At 38.4% G+C, this 18,613-nt stretch overlaps 2 protein-coding genes across 2 annotated transcripts; both read right to left on the reverse strand.

Annotated features, from left to right (window-relative positions):
* Positions 1-389: 389 nt before the first annotated feature.
* Positions 390-1,121, reverse strand: LOC149147619 (uncharacterized). Its single transcript, XM_089441894.1, has one exon. It carries the CDS (start codon positions 1,119-1,121, stop codon positions 390-392), a length of 732 nt encoding a protein of 243 aa, XP_089298020.1.
* Positions 1,122-2,133: 1,012 nt separating this feature from the next.
* Positions 2,134-3,012, reverse strand: LOC149147620 (uncharacterized). Its single transcript, XM_089441895.1, has one exon. It carries the CDS (start codon positions 3,010-3,012, stop codon positions 2,134-2,136), a length of 879 nt encoding a protein of 292 aa, XP_089298021.1.
* Positions 3,013-18,613: the final 15,601 nt, after the last annotated feature.

The following is an 18,613-nucleotide window of genomic DNA, read 5'->3' on the forward strand; positions in this document are numbered from 1 at the left end:
ATGCCTTTTTCACCCCGCAGCTTGCTGGAATGGATGATCTCCTGGACCTGAATTACGTTATCTATGATATTCCTGCCTTCAACAAATGCGCCTTGTGGGGGAGAGATCAGGTTTTTTAAGAGCGACTTAATCCTGCCAGCAATCAGTTTTGCCAGGATTTTATAAGAGGCGTTGCACAGTGATATCGGCTTGTACCTTGCGAAAGTCTCCGAGTTGGTTTCTTTGGGGATCAGGGCAAGATATGTGGAGTTTGTTCCTCCGCCCACCTTAGCTTTCCTCATAAACCAGCATATCATCTTACAAAGGTCAGCTTTTATAATGTGCCAGCATGATTTGTAGAAATGGATTGTAAATCCATCAGGCTCGGGAGCCTTGTTTGCGTCCATGGACTAGATGACATTTATAATTTCCTCCTCCGTGGTTGGCCTGCAGAGGGTTGCGTTCTCTTCAGCGCTAATAAGAGTGGGAATGTTAGCAGTGAAGTCATCGACTTCTTCGTTATTGCTGTGATTTTCGTTCCTATAAAGATTCCTGAAGTAGGTTTCTGCAGCTTCTTTGATCTCATTGTAATCTTTGCAGGTGGTGCCCTCTGGCAATTTGATCTCTACTATATGGTTCCTGATCAGCCTCGCTCTGTATTGACGATGGAAGAAGGATGTATTGCGGTCTCTAGCCTTCAGCCACAAGCTCCTGGATTTTAATCGCCAGTATTCTTCCTCTTTTCTGAAGGTTTGGTGTGCTGAGCGTTGGGCTTTCGTTTCCTTCTCCAACAACTCTGGAGTAATGTCTTTGTTTTCCATCTCTGTTTGCAAAGTCTGTAGATCATAAACTGATTCCTTTCTTTGCTCGGTAGGAGTGGATCCAGGTTTCTTAATCCAATTCTTCAACGCAAATTTTGTTGCTTTTAGCTTTTGCTCCCAGACATAACTAGGGGATCCCGTAAATGCTTTGTCCCAAGCTGCCTTTACTGTCTCTATAAAACCTTCCTTCTCGGTCCATAAGGGGCTGAATCGGAAAGGTATGGGACCTAGGTCTTCTTCATCCTTCAGGAGGAGCTGGATGGGTTTATGGTCAGAAGCTAGCTTAGGTAGAATTTTAGTAGTTATAATCTTCTTATTCATCAATATGGAGCTTTGGACCATGAATCTGTCTAATCGAGCTGAGATGTGATCCTCTCCTGCTCTATTATTGGACCAGGTTTATAGGCCTCTAATGGGGTTTAAGTCCAACAAGTCCCACCGCTGAAAGAGTTCCTCCACTTCATCTAGCATGGGGTCTCTGTTACTTGCCCCTCCCCTCTTTTCTTTTGCTTTCATAACGATGTTAAGGTCCCCTGCTATAATAATGTTGCAAGGGGAGGTCTGCTCTAGAAATGCTGAGAGGGAGTTCCAGCATTCTCTCTTTTCATTATAAGAAACAGGAACATAAAGATTGAAAAGGTTAATAGACAGCTTACTTGTTTTGTGCATCAGTTCAGTTTGGATCCAGTGCTGGGTTTCCTTGTGGTTGTTCAGCTGAAGGAGGTCATCGTTCCAGAGTGTTTCCAGCCCTCCAGAGGTGCCCCTTGAGCTGATCGCTTTACCTGCTCTTTTATTCCACTATGTGCTGTTGATCTCTAGAAAGGCATGTCCTTCTATCTTGGTCTCTTGGAGCATGAGGATGTCTGAGGACTCCGCTTTCATAAGATCCTTGACTGCTTCTATTTTAGAGGGATTCCCTAATCCTCTACAGTTCCAAAAGACGAGATTCATTATTTACTAGAGGGGGTGTTGAACCCTCCCTTAGAGGGTCTTGGTCTGGTGTTTCGCCCAATAGACATTTCTATTGTGGCTTGGCTTTCTTGTGTTTTAAGTCTTTCTGCCTCCTCCTCCCTTTTTTCTTTACGGGATTTCCTTCCCACTTTTTTCGGCTAGCGCTCATAGGTTTCATCTTCTGAGGAGCCGGAGCTTTCAACTGGTTTTTTCCTTGCTATCTCTGCATATGAGGGGTTGGATGGGCTTCCCTGATTGGCCTCACTTTGGATTGGCTCCCCTACTTCCTTATTTGGTGGAGGAATATCCGCCTGTTCTTCATTCTCTTGGGCTGGGGTATGTTGAGGATTTTGGGCCTTCTCTGCCCCTTTTGGGTTTACTTCTATTTCCTGGTTTGCTTTGCTGCTGCTAGGGTCTCCTTCCTTGGTGCCTTTGCCGGTGCCTTTTTTTTTGAGGGTGTGTTCTTTTGGACCAGACTCCATTGTTCCCCGTTCTGTTTATCTGCTTGCTCCTCTGCTCTCTTCTTGCAATTCTTTGCGAAGTGGTCGTGACTATGGCAATGTCTGCATTTAAAAGGTAACTGTTCATAGTCCAACTCCTGGACATGCGTCCACCCAGCTACAGTAAGTTTGATGGCTTCCGGTAGCCCCTCCTCTAAATCCACTTCAATGCAGATGTGGGCACATGAATATTGGTCTTTTCTCGCTGCCTGATCTATATATTTTCCCAGGACGTTATCTATGATCTGAAGGGATTTTTGGTTCCAGCAGTGCAGAGGAAAATGAGGAAGTCTGACCCAGACCGGAACAGCTGATGGAATGTCCTGGGTGGGGTCGAAGTCCGGGGACCATTTGTTCAAATAAAGGCCCTGAGGCCCCATGAAATACGGTCCGTTTCTAAAGATCAGACCTTTGTCATCAGGGTTTTCAAAAACAAACACAAAGAAGCCCTTACCTACGAAGTAGCTTTTAACTTCTTCTTTGATCAGAGGCTTCCAGTTCCTTTGAATCCAATCCTCCACTGACTTAGGAGATGGCCAGAGGCCTGTGAACTGGCCTATCAGGCCTCTCTCTGCAAGGTTCAACGCGACTTTACAGGTTTCTTCTTCAGGTAACGCTACAGATGGGATCGAGTCCAGCTTTTTAACGAATTTCTGCTGAGAAACCGAAGGGGGGCGCTTAGGGCCTGAAGCTATCAGAGCTCGAAACACAATCACCTCCGGAGGTGTTGAAGGGGGATCAGGGTCCCCAATGCCCTCCATTGGAGCGGCAGAGCGGAGCACGATCTGAAGGGCGCTGGGCGCCGAGAGGTAAGGCGGCCTGCAGCAGGCGGAGAGAGCTAGCGCGCGCAGGAAAAAACATCAGTCATTAACATAGCTCCACACATGATAATCCAAAATGGGGGATTTTTAAACCTTAATCTTTTTCTTTAAAAAAACATTACTTTGATTTGATTTTTTTCTTGATTGGAAATGTGATTTTTTCCGAAAATATTCATAAATTAATACGTTTTTTATAAGTTTTTTTTTTAAAAGATAATACATAGCAAACATAAATTTCCTCATTTTAGTTGAACTTTACTGTTACTAAATGCTTATAACTTTACAAGTTAAAATTTATCTAAATTTCAACATAAGAATGAATCTTTACATGATTATCCTCTTGTTTTCTTTTGTTAAGAAATTTATATAAACAATCTTGTGGAGTTTTCCTTTTAGATTTGGTTTTGGCGATTTTATCAACATACTTGAGAATGGTCGTATCTTGAGAAAATTTTGTTATCATATCACATTTACATTTTTCTTTTAGATAATAATGTTAATAGCACACCTTTGGCTTTTCACAAACATATCTTGAAACCATTTTATGATTTTTTCAATTTGAGAGTAAAATTTTTTAAGGAAATAATTAGGAAAATTGAAAATTAGATAAAAATTATATAACTCTATAATTTTATCCATTAAGTCGTGAAATATTTTAAACCTCAAAAAATTATAAAGTCCTTTTTACTCTATTATCAGCGAAGAAATGTTATTTTTAAAAATTAAATATTGTCTTACGACTAAGCATATTCAACTCTAATTGTCATACAAAACTCTTAAGGAGTCAATGATTCTCCCCATCCGTTAAAATGTAATTTTTAGAGTGTAATTAAAAAATATAATAAATCTAAAAGATAAGAGGTCTCATCACGAGCTTGCTTGCCATGATCATAGGGAAATAATAAAGTTCACCAATATTGAACACCAAATCAGGGTAATGGCTTATGATTATTTCAATTATTAGATAAGGGGTCTCATCATGAGCCAACTTGTTCAGTTTAATTACTACCAGTGAATGGCATTGTCACTATCTGGTCACCAAACTAGGACAGTGGCTTTTAGATACTAGTTTAAAAAGAAAAAGAAAATAAAAAATGAAATTATCTCTAACTATTGCGCTCTTAAATGGATAGGATATTGAATTATTGTTGTTTAAAAGGTAACCATGTCGAAGCTATGAACACTTGTTGGTAGTGGTGGCTAGTTCTTCGAGTGAATCGCTAATTGTTGTATTGTTCAACAAGCCCCAAATTTTAAATAATAATTTCCTATGAAATTAATTAGCTAAAAATAGGGGACCCTTTTTAAGTTTTAAAACACAAAAAATGAAAAACATGAATAAAACAATTTTTATTTATTTAAAAAAAAAAAAAAGTAATAGCCCTCAAGACCAAAACTCATAATTACGCTTTTAAAGCCCTAAGTATTAAATATGAGTTATTTAATAAAAAAATCAAAATAATCAGAGTTTTAACGAAGCTTAAGCTTATCTAAAATATCACTCCCTCCATCCCAACATATCATGGTTAATGCACCTCTGTTAACTCCATTGTGATTGCAATTTTAAGCACTGACCGGTGTTAACTCAATTCTATAATCCATCGCATCCATAGATCGAAATATCCACGGCCTAAGTCTCGAAAGCCTTTACTCCATTAACATTGTGATTAGATGAACTTGACGGGATAATGAACTCTATTTTAAAAGTCGTCACGTCCATCACATCGCGATGGTAATTTGATGGTAAATCAGTGAGGCCAAAAACTAAAAAGGTGCCTCTATTTATAAAAGAACTGAAGTATTATTATCTCTTAGGAGTTCCCCACCTTGTTTATGTCTACTTTTCAATCATCATAATTAGTATTGGTTAAATTTTCATACGACGAAAATGGGAGGTTAATATTGGTTCGGACGAACAGTGTTTGTCCAACTAACATTCACAAAAAAAAATTAAATATTAAATATTTTTTCTGGAAAATATGAAACTAAATAATTATATTAAAATTTAAAGTTTTATTTTTTTTTATGAAGAATCTTCGGAGAAAATCACATAGAAAAACTTATGTCGACGCGTTTCGAACCTTCCAGTGCGGTTCATCATCAGGACAAGTTGAATGAGCAGATCTCATTTAGCACATTAAATAGACAGGGCAGAGAATCCATGACTCAACGGCTAAAAAATAACAGCTAGAAAATGATAACAGTTAGTTTGACCGACATAAAGGAAAATTAATAATAATAATAATATTAAAAATATTTTCTTTTAAAATTAAAATTGATAATAAGTAAATCAAAATTAATAATTTTAAATATGTTGAAAAAATTAAAATGAATTAAATTATATAAAATGAATCACTTTTTAAAATTTTAATAGTTAGTTATACATATCAGACCTATTATTATTATTATTATTATTATTATTATTATTTTCTTTTAAAATTAAAATTACTAATAAGAAAATCAATGAATTCAAATATGTTGAAAAATAAAATGAATTAAATTAAAATTACTTTTATAAAAAAAATTATAATTTTTTTTTTTGTAGTTAGTTATAAACGTCAAACATGGTGTAATAAAAAAAAATTATTTCAAATTAATTTAAGGAACCCTTTTAAATTATTACAAAAAAGACAATAAAATAAAATAAAATTATTACAGTAATAACAATTAATTTAAGGAACCAAACGTATATTAGTTTTAAATTAAAATTAGATTAATTTTAAAATTAATTTTTATAAATTAAAATAAAATAAATAGGTAAAGAAAATACATAATTATAAATAAAACTAAATATATTAAGAACCATTAATAGTTTAAATAAATTAACTAATATGAAATTAAATTTTAGTGAATAAACTATAATTAAATCAAAATTGAAACACAAAGTTAAAATATATATATATATAAAATAATATTAAATAAATAAATTGATAGAAATTGCAAACAATAAAAACAAATACTAAGGGAGAGAAAGAAGGCAAACAATTAGGAGGAAAGGGCTGGGACTCAGCAACTACTAATCTTCCAGCCATCCTCTCTATTCAGATTGATCGGCCTTTTTTCAATCTCAAGGGCTTCCCTAAATTTCTGGTGATGGAATTGAGACACTCTAGCAATCGCACTAGCTTCCTCGATGCAGACATGATGAGGGGTTTATATTATTCATTGCTCTTGTGGGACCCCCTATATTGGTGAGACTGGTCGCTCCATTAATCAAAGGATTAGGGAGCACGCGGTTGACCTAAAGCATATGAGAACTAAATCTTCCGCGTTGCAGAACATGTAGAGAAAACCAATCATCATGTCTGCATCGAGGAAGCTAGTGTGGTTGCTAGAGTGTCGCAATTCCATCACCAGAAATTTAGGGGAGCCCTTGAGATTGAAAAAAGGCCGATCAATCTGAATAGAGAGGATGGTTGGAAGATTAGTAGTTGCTGGTCCCAGGCCTCTCCTCCTAATTGTTTGCCTTCTTTCTCTCCCTTAGTATTTGTTTTTATTGTTTGCCATTTCTATCAATTTATTTGTTTATTATTATTATTATTATTATAGATATATATTTTAACTTTGTGTTTCAATTTTGATTTAATTATAATTTATTCAATAAAATTTAATTTCATATTAGTTAATTTATTTAAACTATTAATGGTTCTTAATATATTTAGTTTTATTTATAATTATGTATTTTCTTTACGTATTTATTTTATTTTAATTTATAAAAATTAATTTTAAAATTAATCTAATTTTAATTTAAAACTAATATACTTTTGGTTCCTTAAATTAATTGTTATTACTATAATAATTTTATTTTATTTTATTGTCTTTTTTGTTATAATTTAAAAGGGTTCCTTAAATTAATTTGAAATATATATATATATATATATATATATATATATATATATATATATATATATATATTATTACACCATGTTTGACGTTTATAACTAACTATAAAAAAAAATTATAATTTTTTTTATAAAAAATAATTTTAATTTAATTCATTTTATTTTTTCAACATATTTGAATTCATTGATTTTCTTATTAGTAATTTTAATTTTAAAAGAAAATAATAATAATAATAATAATAGGTCTGATATGTATAACTAACTATTAAAATTTTAAAAAGTGATTCATTTTATATAATTTAATTCATTTTAATTTTTTCAACATATTTAAAATTATTAATTTTGATTTACTTATTATCAATTTTAATTTTAAAAGAAAATATTTTTAATAATAATATTATTATTATTATTAATTTTCCTTTATCTTGGTCAAATTAACCGTTATCATTTTCTAGTTGTTATTTTTTAGTCGTTGAGTCATGGATTCTGTCTATTTAATGTGCTAAATGAGATCTGCTCATTCAACTTGTCCTGATGATGAACCGCACTGGAAGGTTCGAAACGCGTCGACATAAGTTTTTCTATGTGATTTTCGACCGAATATTCTTCATAAAAATTGATATGGATCACATAAGTCTCAGTACAATAAAATTTTACTTTCAAACAAATAAAACATCGAAAATTAATATTATAAAATTAACTTCGTGACAATGTAAACTTTTACCTAATAAAATCTTATTTTGAATAGTTTTTAATAAAATTACTCATATACTTATGACAGGTCACAATGGAAGAAAAGAATTAAAAAAAAAACCGCGATTGGAATAAGGAATCGCAGTTAAAATTAAATATTTAAATTAAAATGTTCATTTTGTTTTAATTTCGATGCATTGCAAAACTTAAATTGATCGACACATCGGCCATAAACACGTCGGGCGGCTGTGGTCGTCGAGTCATAGAAATTCAGAAGGGAAGCCATGTAAGCTCAATAATTAAATCGCTTACATCATATCTCTGGCCGCTAAAGTGCGAAAAGGTTCCCTCTTTTCTGGCAGTGTACTGGTTGTTAAGACTTCCATCCCCGGTGTCGCTTTTCGGTTCATTGGCTCTTTATTCTTTTTCTTAATAGTTTAATTTGTTAAAATTAAAACCGAACATGAAAATTGAATAGTGTGAATATTTTTTAAAATAACTAAAATTATTAAAGAGTTTAGACTTCTGTGATCCATATTTGATTGTTAGAGATTTTAGCAAAATCACATAGAGAATCATTTGTAAACGCGTTTCGAACCCACTGGACAAGTTGAGGAACAAATCTGAGCGATCCGTTAAATAGAGTATGCAGGTCCTTCAACGGCTATATGCACAGCTATATGAACAGGGAACTGTTAAAAAGTCCTTTAACGATTATAATATATATATATAATCTGAGCGATCCGTTAAATAGAGTATGCAGGTCCTTCAACGGCTATATGCACGTCTATATGAACACGGAACTGTTAAAAAGTCTTTAACGACTTCCGTGTTCATATAGCCGTGCATATAGCCGTTGAAGGACCTGCATACTCTATTTAACGGATCGCTCAGATTTGTTCCTCAACTTGTCCTAAACTCAAAATTTCCAGTTCAATAAGATTTTATTTCCACAACCATTATTAATTAAACTACTCCAAACAAATAATTTATATTAATTTATAATACAAAAAAATTACCATTAACTTCATTTCCACAACCATTATTAATTAAACTATTCCAAACAAATAATTTATGTCAACTTATAATACAAAAAAATTACTACTCTAAATATTAACAAGACTAATACTAAATATTTATTACATCAATATGTTTATATAATTAACGTTTTCCAGAACTTCAATTACTCTAACATTCTCACATGGATTGCCGCTGGTATGAATAGTCTTCAAACGACTGAAATACACCTATCGACGATGCAGAAAGTTACAGTGGATTCGCCCTCAGAAGAATCAGTTTTCTCTCAACTAATTTCAAACTCTTACCCCCTATTTTATTACAGATATGTTAGCTATCTATAAGGTGCCCGTTTGTATTTTCTTGCTAAAATGCTTTCTCATGCTTTCCATAACGCTGTAAGCAATACTGGTGTATTCAGATCGGCTTCCAGAAAAATGGCTCTTGCTAGGGTTTGCTCACGCAGAACGCAGGTTACCGCTGGATCGGTTCCTAAGGGCGCCTCAAGGGCCGAAGGCGAGTTACATGATGGGGCGACGATGACTGATGCGATAAGGGTTTCTCCGACGCAAGATCACACAGAGGATTGGCTTTTCCCCCACTGCCAAACGCCTCAAATCCCAGATCTATGCGGCTACGCATCTGAGGAGCACCACGTCAAAAAAATTCAGATTTTCCTGGACTGGGAACGACCCACATGTTTACATCCAGTCCACAAGGAGAGAGTCACAACGGAAACCCATATTATGACGCGGGTACGCGAGGAGGGTCTCCTCCTGCGGTGGATTGAGGCCTTCAAATCCGTTTCAGATCAAGGCTGTCTGCGTACAGTAAGGGTTTGCGAGGCCAGGTTCCTCAAAACCCAAATCATAAGGAGAAACGACAGGGGGGGACTGCATGGCGCAGATCCACACCCTCCTGCAACGCTGGCGCTCAAACTTGGCAGATCTGGCTTGGATCTAAAAGATCTAGCCTATTTCCGTGCCCAGCCAGCGTCCAGGAAGCGGATTGAAGGCATAAATATTAGACTATGCAGAGCTGTGGAAGATTCCTACTTACAAAAGGACATTCGCTCGAAACATGGGTCAGTGCTAGAAGAATGTTTACAGCAAGAGCAGATAACTACTACTTGTTTTCAGAGCAATAGGAAGACGGAAAACGCTTCATCTACAGGGTTTATGCACGAATCTGGGGCTGCCACTTGCTATCTGAATCGTAGTCTCTATTTCGATTCGGAACCAGATCTGCCAGATCTAACAACACAAAATGCAGAAGATCCAGTGCTGTGGCCAGATCCAGAGCTTAGCATGGGGTCAAAACCCAAGATTTCTTCTCACCTGCGGACTCCCCTGCGTCAGAAGGCGGAAGACTCAAAAAACTCTGGCCCCAAGCTGCTCCAGAACTCTTCGGTAGACTCCTCTGGCCCCTTTCAGATTCAAATAGCTCAGATCTCTGGCAAAACCGTCATGCAGTGGGTTTATCCTACAGATCTGGTACAGAATCTCAAAGCAAATCTGGAGCTCAGGCTTGGGATCCCCTCAGCCCTTCAGAGACTTATCTTCCAAGGTAAACAGCTCGAAGATTCTCTTCCTCTCTCTTATTACAGCATAATGAGCAATAGTTCTCTAGTATTTTCCTTTCGTTTGAGAGGAGGAGCTGCAGGGCAATCCTCTTCTGCTCCACCAAACTCCTACAAAGCTGCAGTTCGCCCTGAAACGCCAGCAACCCCGGAACCTCCCAAACCCAAGCCTTTTTTGGTTGACAAATTGGAGGAAGTTCCCTCTGTTGAGATCTCCTACCCTGATCTTGCAGACGACACTGAAAAATTTGCTGAAAGGGCCATCATCTGCAGATTCAATGGGCTCTGGCCGCGCTCACAGGATCTTTATGACTGGATCAAGGACAACTGGACTGACCGATGCAAGGTTTATTTCTGTGCAAAGGGGTATTTCATAGTGCTGTTCGAGGACCTTGAGCACTACTACAACACCCTAGACGAAGGCCCTTGGTTCATGGGTTCAGCTGGCCTCTTCCTAACTCCATGGTTTCCAGACTTTGACCCTGCTTCATCAGTCATCACTAAAGCTCTTGTTTGGATTAGACTCCCAAACCTCCCAGTTCACCTGTGGCGCACAGAAGTATACAGGCAAATAGGCAATGCCTTGGGTTGCTTTCTAACGGGAGACTACAAGAGAGAGAGGCAAGGACTCTATACTTATGCTAGAGTTTGTGTGGAGCTTGATCTAAGCAAGGGATTACCAGAGTTCATCAATCTCAAGATCAAGGACTTAGTCTGGACCCATTTTATAGAGTACGAAAACACAGCCTTCCGATGCCGCAATTGTCACCTAACAGGGCACCTGCATAGCTCCTGCCCATCACTGACAGCAAGAACGAAAAAGGGCCCCTTCGCACATTCCAAGCCCAAGCATTGGGCTCCCTGTCCACCGCCGCCAGCTAAACGCTCCAGCTCCCCAAGTATGGAAAAGGAGGGAAGCAAGACAGAACCAGATCAGGCGCCTCAGCCGATGGATACGCCCAAGGACAATATGGGGCACACCCATGTCACAGCTAGCTCCCAGAAACGTCCCCATGAGACTTCCTCCTCTAATTCAGAGAAGGAGTCCCCGAAGATAGAGAACTCTAGTCTTCAAGTTGTTCTAGCCCACTCTCCCCATGATGGCTGGACGCAAGTTATCAAAAAGAAAGGGAAAAAACATTGTGGTGTAGTTACTGACCCGATGGGGTAACAGACTGATAGTTAATCTTTGCTCTCGAATCTTCTGTTGTAGCTCTGAGTTTGTTTCTTTCTTCCCAGACCGAGGTTGATGATCCCATCATTTCCGGTCTGTCGGTCTTTTGCTTTTCATATAGCTCTGTGATTGTTTCTTTCTTCCGGGACCGAGGTTGGTGATTCCATCATTTCCGGTCTGCTGGTCTTTTTCTTTTCCTGTATGTACTATATTTTACTCAATAGATTTAGTCTTTACCGATAAAAAAAATATGTTTATATAATTAAGTAAAAATAAATAAATAATTACGTACAACAATTTTATTTCTAAATAATAAAAATTTAAAATAAAATTAAAAATACACCTCCATATATATTTTGAAATTGAAAAGAAATTTTGGATGGAAGGATAGGAATATGTAAAATTGCCGTCTTATCTTTTACACTCCACCATTCAACTTTAAATTCACGCTTGTTGAGATTAATGAACTCACTCCGATCGTCACTTTGCATGGTGATTTTTTTTTTTCAGAGAGAAAATCATCATAGATTATATTAAGAAAATATAATATTCTGAATACATTACAAAGAGACCATCCAAATCTTGAAACAGAGTTCAGGAAAGTCCAAGCGGCAGATAAACAGAAACCCCATAAAGGAGAAAACTTTGTCAGTCCAAATTACTTACAGATTTTTAATTTTGGGAACAAAAAAAACATATTCCATAATGCATAGAGATAATATCAAAAATGTTGACTCCCACAAAAAGCAGAGATCATGAAGGCCAGATAACCGATTTAAAGAAACCATAGACCAAAGTCATCCAGAAAGGTCGAGATATGCCGATATGTGAACTAGAATGGAGGCAAGGGGCGCCCTGGAATCTTGAAAGATTTGAGCGTTCCTCCATTTCCATAAAAACCAGCAGGCAAGGATAAGTAAGGTTCACCAAGATGAACACTGTTCACTCCACCATTTGAAACCATCTTGTACAGAGGAGAAAACCCGGTAAGGAAAACCATAAGACAAAGACAGTTCATACCAGATATGAGTATTTGAAGCGCATTGGAAGAACATATGAGCGTTAGTTTCAGCCACAAACTGACACATGGAACATCTGCCCGGACCCTGCCAACCCTTCTTTTGAAGGACCTCCCATGTAAGATTCTTGTTTGAAAAAACCAGCCATGAAAATAAAATCATTTTGAGAGGACATGTCGCCTTCCAAAGCCTGGGTGGAAAGATCGGATCAGAATAAGACGTAAGGCCTGTTGACATTATTGTATGTAGATCCTTAACACGTAAAGGTTGAGAAGAATTCTGTAGAGACCATGCCAGAACGTCCTTTGAACCAGATCGATGGATCCCCTTGTTGATAAGGTTCTGAGCAACAGACAACCATAAGGGCCGCAAAGATAGAGGCAAAGATAAATCCTCCCCGTCCTTCCATACTGGAGATGAGAAGGACCAAGATTTTATCATCTTGTCCCACGTAAATATGCCCTTTGACTGGAAAAAGGCGATTAGTCTAGGGGAGAGCAATGAATCCAAACCATTTACAATTGAATCGAAACCAATGAAGATGCTTGAGCCCGAGAAAATTCTCCACCGTAAATTTCCCATGAAGAAAGACTGAATTTTCCTGAAACTTTGCCAGTTAGCTGATCCTCTTTTAATTCCCAGAGATTTCCTCCTGTACCAGAATACCATGCTTCTACCTTTTAGATATTTTCTATTGATGACTTTGCTCCAGGGACCCTCACCATAAATGCCTCTATGAAGAGATTTACATAGGAGGGCTTTCCCAAAAGTCCTCATGTGCATAAGACCCCAGCCTCCCATCTTCTTTGATTTTGTGATAAAATCCATCTTTACTAAGTGAATCTTGGTCTGATAAGATCTTCCTCCCCATAAAAAATTGGCAGCTAAAGAACACATTTTGTTTATAACAGGAGCAGGGAGAAGATATAGGTGGGCCTAATAAACCACCAATTGAGATAGAACCGCCTGTACCAATATGTACCTCCCCGCCAAAGATAGGAATCTCGTCTCCCATCCTGATATTTTTTTGTAGAAGCGATCTATCAACCATTGCCAATCCTGTTTGTGATTTCATTTTGCTTTCAGGATAAAACCCAAATATTTAAAGCCTTCCTTAATCGATGCCTGGTTAATGCCGAACAGGGTTGCAATCCATTGAACTATCTCCATATTAGACTCATTGTGATACAGCAAAGATTTGTCCCTGTTGATGACCAGGCCAGATGCTGACTAAAACTTTTGAAGGATATCATTTAGGTAATACCAGGTTGCCCTGCAGAGCATGGCGAAAATGAGAACATCATTAACAAAAAGATTATGGGATAGGAATATATCCTTGCAAATCTTTATCGGCCTGCATCTTCGATCAGTCACAGCTTTGTTGATCTGAGTGCTGAGAGAATTCATCACTAGGATAAAGAGCAGAGGGGAGAGGGGACAACCCTGACGAAGTCCCCTTTCCGCTTGGAAAAAAGATGATGGAATACCATTTATAATAACTGAATATTTAACGTTTTCGACACACGCCATTATCCAGTTAATACCTTGTGGTCTCAAACCAATTTTGGCCAGCAAGATTCTAAGGAACCCCCAATCCACACAATCATACGCTTTTTTCAAATCTATCTTTAGAATAGCCACGTCAATATTATTTGACAATATTGAAAATAAACATTCCTGAGTCATAGCAACCGCATCCAGAATGTTCCTATCTTTTAGAAACGCATGCTGGTCACTTGTGATAAAAGAGTTTAGAACAGGCTTCATCCTTTCCGCTATAATTTTAGAGATGATTTTAAACAGAATATTGCATAAGGCAATAGGCCTGTAGTCCTGAAATGAGTCTGTTCGGTCCTTTTTCGGAATAAGTGCTATGAACGTGGAAGTTAAAGCACTGTTGATGTTTCCAGACATACGGGAAGCCTCCACCATCCCCAGCATGTCAGCTTTGAACATATCGTAAAAATGAGAAAAGAATTCAATTGGCCAACCATCTGGCCCGGGACTTTTGTCCTTTTTGAAGGCCTTGATAGCAGCTTGGAGTTCCTCTTCCGTAATAGGCTTAAGAAAATCATCATTTGCAGCCTTGTCGTACATTTCTGGTACCAGATCCACAGCCCATAAGATGTCATTTATGTTACCCTGTTGCCTCATATATTGTTTCTGAAAGAACCTTGTAGCTTCAGCAGATATGTCATGCTGAGAGTAAAAAAACCCCCCATTACCATCTTCAATCTTCCAGATAGAGTTTTTTCTCCTTCTATCATTTGCAAAATTATGAAAAAACTTCGAGTTCCGATCCCCCTCCCTGAGCCAGGTCGCTCTGCTTTTTAGCCTCCAGGAAGCTTCTTCCTTTTGCAGCAACATTTGTTTCTTTTTTTCCAAATTTCTGATAAAATTCTTTTGCTCAAAAGTCAAGCAGTCAAAGTTAGCTGAGTTGGTAAAAATGTCTATCTCCTTTTTAATGTCATTCAGCTCCTGTTTATCCCTCTTTCTCTTTTGGATTTGCCAGTCCTTTGCAACATCCCTTAGAGTTTGAATCTTTTCCCGAAAGGTGGAAAAGAGGGCCATTTCAGATTCTTGAAGATCCTTCCACTTTTTTGATATGACATCATTGAAGGATTGGTCTTCTAAAAAGATCCTGTTAAACTTAAAGGAATAACCCAACCTGTAGTCCTTTTCCCTCCATTCTAGAAAGATAGGTCTGTGATCCGAGGTAAAATCATTCCCAGTACATGCAAAAGGCATCCCCCATTTAGCAATGATGCTAGCATTTATAATAAAGCGATCAATTCTTTTTGCAATGTAGGCTTGACCCGACCTGTTGTTTTCCCAAGTAGGCATCATTCTTTCAGGTATGATATCTACTAGATTCCTACTCAGAAATTCCTGTCGAAGTCTGTCAGCCAGGGGATCTCTTTTCCTGCAATTACCCCAACACTCATCAAATTTTAAAGTCACATTTAGATCTCCTGCTATCAACAACGACTCAATATCTAGGATTTCCGAGGCAAACAAACTTTCCCAGAAAGGGAGCCTATTCCTGTAAGGAGCATAAACATTCAGGATGTTGAGAATCAAAGGCTGGCCTCTGATTGATGCCGAGATAAGAATTCCTGCACAGCATTTAAAAGCTTTTGCTTTTATCCATGCGGGGTCCCATAGTACTGCCAGACCACCAGACAGACCATCTACTTCAGTGGCAACCATATGCCAGGACGGAAACATTCTTCTAAAGAAAGCCAAGGATACCATACTTGAATGCATAGTTTCCTGTATGAAGATGATTTTTGGACGAGCCGGAAAAAAGATTTCTTTTAGCGCCAAAAATTTTGGGAGGGCGCCCAATCCCCTGATATTCATTGAGATTAAGAATGTCATTTTGAAGACTCTCCAGCCATACATGCTCTAAGAGGCTGAGAATCTGATGAGTCCAGGATTGGTACATCAACGAGGGATAAATTTGTGACACCAAAATCAGGGGCAATGGGTCTACCTCTGAAATGACGACTGCCTCCCCTTTGCTTCTTTCTGACCGTAATATTTTTTGCGGAATTTGGACTGATAGAAGGATAGAGAGGGGAAGAAGGCTTATGAATGGTTAATGGTTCGAGAACCGAGGGGTTCCTTTGCAGAAAAAGATCTAAGTCACTGTCGGATTTATTGACAGGTGATTCAGCAGGGGAGTTGAAAGGGGTAGGCGAAAGCATAAGTTCCTTTCCTTTTGGCAAGCCAGCAGAAGGATTAGCAGAAGAGGGCGACGAAGAAGCAATCAGGATAGGATGGGAACCTACCACAAAATCCCCTTGATGCATAGCAGGAGGAGAGGGCACCGTTTTCGCCTCAAAAGGCTCGGGAATTGGAGGGCATTCAAAAACCGTCGCCTTTAGAGCCTCTGACTGATCTTGGGGATTTTGCTGAGAGCAGAGGAGATCCGAGTCCTGAATGTTTAATTGATTCTCATGATTGCTTACATCTTCAGAAAGAAAATCAGATCCGGAATTTCTGCCCCGATAATGACTATGCCTCTTAGATTTGCGATTAAAACGAAGGCTGCAATTTTTGATGAGATGTCCAGTTCGATGACACAGAGAACATCGGAAGGGAATACCCCAAAAGTCAAGTCTTTGGCTCATTTTGACACCCTCCCAGGTTATCTCGATATGGTCCGGATAACCTCCTTTATAAGGTTTTTCAATCAGAATCCACGCAATCCTTTTATCCTTCTCTCCTCTACACCAGGGATCCACATAGATAAACTTGCCAACGGAGTTACCAATCTTAGTAAGGGTTTCTATCAACCATCATTCCAGAGGTAAGTTAGAGAGTTTTACCCATATCATGCACTTTGATGGCGTATTCTTAAGAGGGTCAAAGCCCATGTACCATTGAGATAGGGACAGAAAACTTCTGCGAAAAACCCATGGACTGTTAAGGATGATCTCCAGATCAGATACTTTAAGAAAATGAAAGGAGAACCAGTCTTTCATTAGTCGAGATATGACAGGAATGTATCCAATCAAAGGAGTCCATTTTTTCGCCAGCCATTTCCTCATATCGTCCTCAGCCATCTCCGGAAAATGCCACTTCCCGATCAATGCCAACTTTTGCAAACTATCAATACGTTCTGTAAGAGTAGCACTGACCACGGAAATAGCCTTTGGAGGAGGGACCGTTTTGACCGGATTTTTTGATTTGTTAAAGTGCTGAGCATGGTCTTGGGATCTACCCTTTCTAGAAAGGTCCACCCCAGTTTTCAGATGAGCCAAATCAGGTTCCGTCCGAGCAGGGTTGTACTGTTCACGAAATTCAGGGAGCAACATTTCTTCCACCGTGGCATGCCAGCTGTTGCCATGACTGGCATTTTCACGTGCAGATTCAGCCTCAATTGTGGCCTGAATGAGGGCTTGCGTGGCGGGAGAGTCACTTCCATCCGTCATCTTAAACAAGGGAAAAAGCTCGGAAGGTGCTGGAAAGAGCTAAGGTACAGCACGTATCTGAAGCTAAATCCTGCCAAAGATCCTTCTGCAAAAAAATGCATGGATAGAATAACTGCTGAAAGGAGAAAGAGGGGGAAAAGTACAAATGGAGAGACCTTCCCTTAGATCCTGTTAGAGCCTAAGGACAAGGCTAGATATGGAATTAAAAAAGCAACTGAATAAGGATCATAGAACCCCGAAGAGAGGAGGTTTCAAGGACAAAGGATAAATAAATTCCGAGATCCCGATCATCAACTCACATGATGTGAGTAGACAGGTGAGAAAGAGATCCAACTGTCATATTGACTTCTATGGGAGGGATAGAAAATCGAAGCTGAGGATGACGAAGATTTTTTATTTGTGGTATCTCAGGATGTTCAGAATACTTAATGACAGCCCTAATGATCACCGGAATTGATTTTTAAAAAACTCCGCCAAAGGGAAGGATGCTGGAAAATCTGAATTCCGAGGATGTTCAAACCAAAAAAACCAGGGAGCTGAATACTAGGAGTTACTGAAGAAATACTATTCAGCTGGCTGGTTATGACAATCAATACAACAACAGTAGATTTGTAAAATACACCACCACCTCCCTATTCTAAAACGGACATCTGAGCAGGGACTATAAATGAAGATAGACGCCTTAATCTTGTTAAAGATAGATTCCAACATATTTTGCCAGAATCACGACCGAGCTTGTTAGGCAGAAATCCACATTTTAACCATCCCTAAATATTGTCTATCCTCACAGTCTCAGAAAAAAAAAACAAGCATGGAGAGCTTTCCTAAGTAGAAACATTCCGTGCCCAAAGAAAAATATCATTACATTCTGCTATTGAAGGTAAGCATCAGGATAAGGAAAAGGCGATAGATACTGACCAGCGATGGAGGCCACAACCAGGTCGATGCCCAGAGAGCCTTGTCGAAAAACCATATGCATGAGCGTCCAAGAATGAAAGATCCAGATTGTTAACTCGAAAAACCGATCGGAGAGACCATAAAAGATCCGGGATAAACAATTTTAGGGGTTCAGATAGCGAAATGATCAACTATGAAATTGGTTCCCCTCCTCACACAAAGCCCCGGCCAGGAGGGCTAGAGGAGAAACCGAATACTGCACACCAGAGTCGATACTAATAGAATAACGGAGGCAGAGTTGCAGGGCGGAAGACCATACCAGGTGTCACCCTACATGCATGGGGGGACCAACCAATTTTCCTGCGAAGAAAACCCAAAAA

The sequence above is a fragment of the Pinus tabuliformis genome, chromosome 9 (assembly GCF_031772625.1).
Source record: "Pinus tabuliformis cultivar Carrire ecotype Pingquan chromosome 9, CPIR1, whole genome shotgun sequence".
Lineage (NCBI taxonomy): Eukaryota > Viridiplantae > Streptophyta > Pinopsida > Pinales > Pinaceae > Pinus > Pinus tabuliformis.

What these genes read in the sequence shown, in the direction of transcription:
- LOC149147620 (XM_089441895.1), bottom strand. Translation starts at nt 3,012, where the DNA reads ATGGAGGGCATTGGGGACCCTGATCCCCCTTCAACACCTCCGGAGGTG.
- LOC149147619 (XM_089441894.1), bottom strand. Translation starts at nt 1,121, where the DNA reads ATGAATAAGAAGATTATAACTACTAAAATTCTACCTAAGCTAGCTTCT.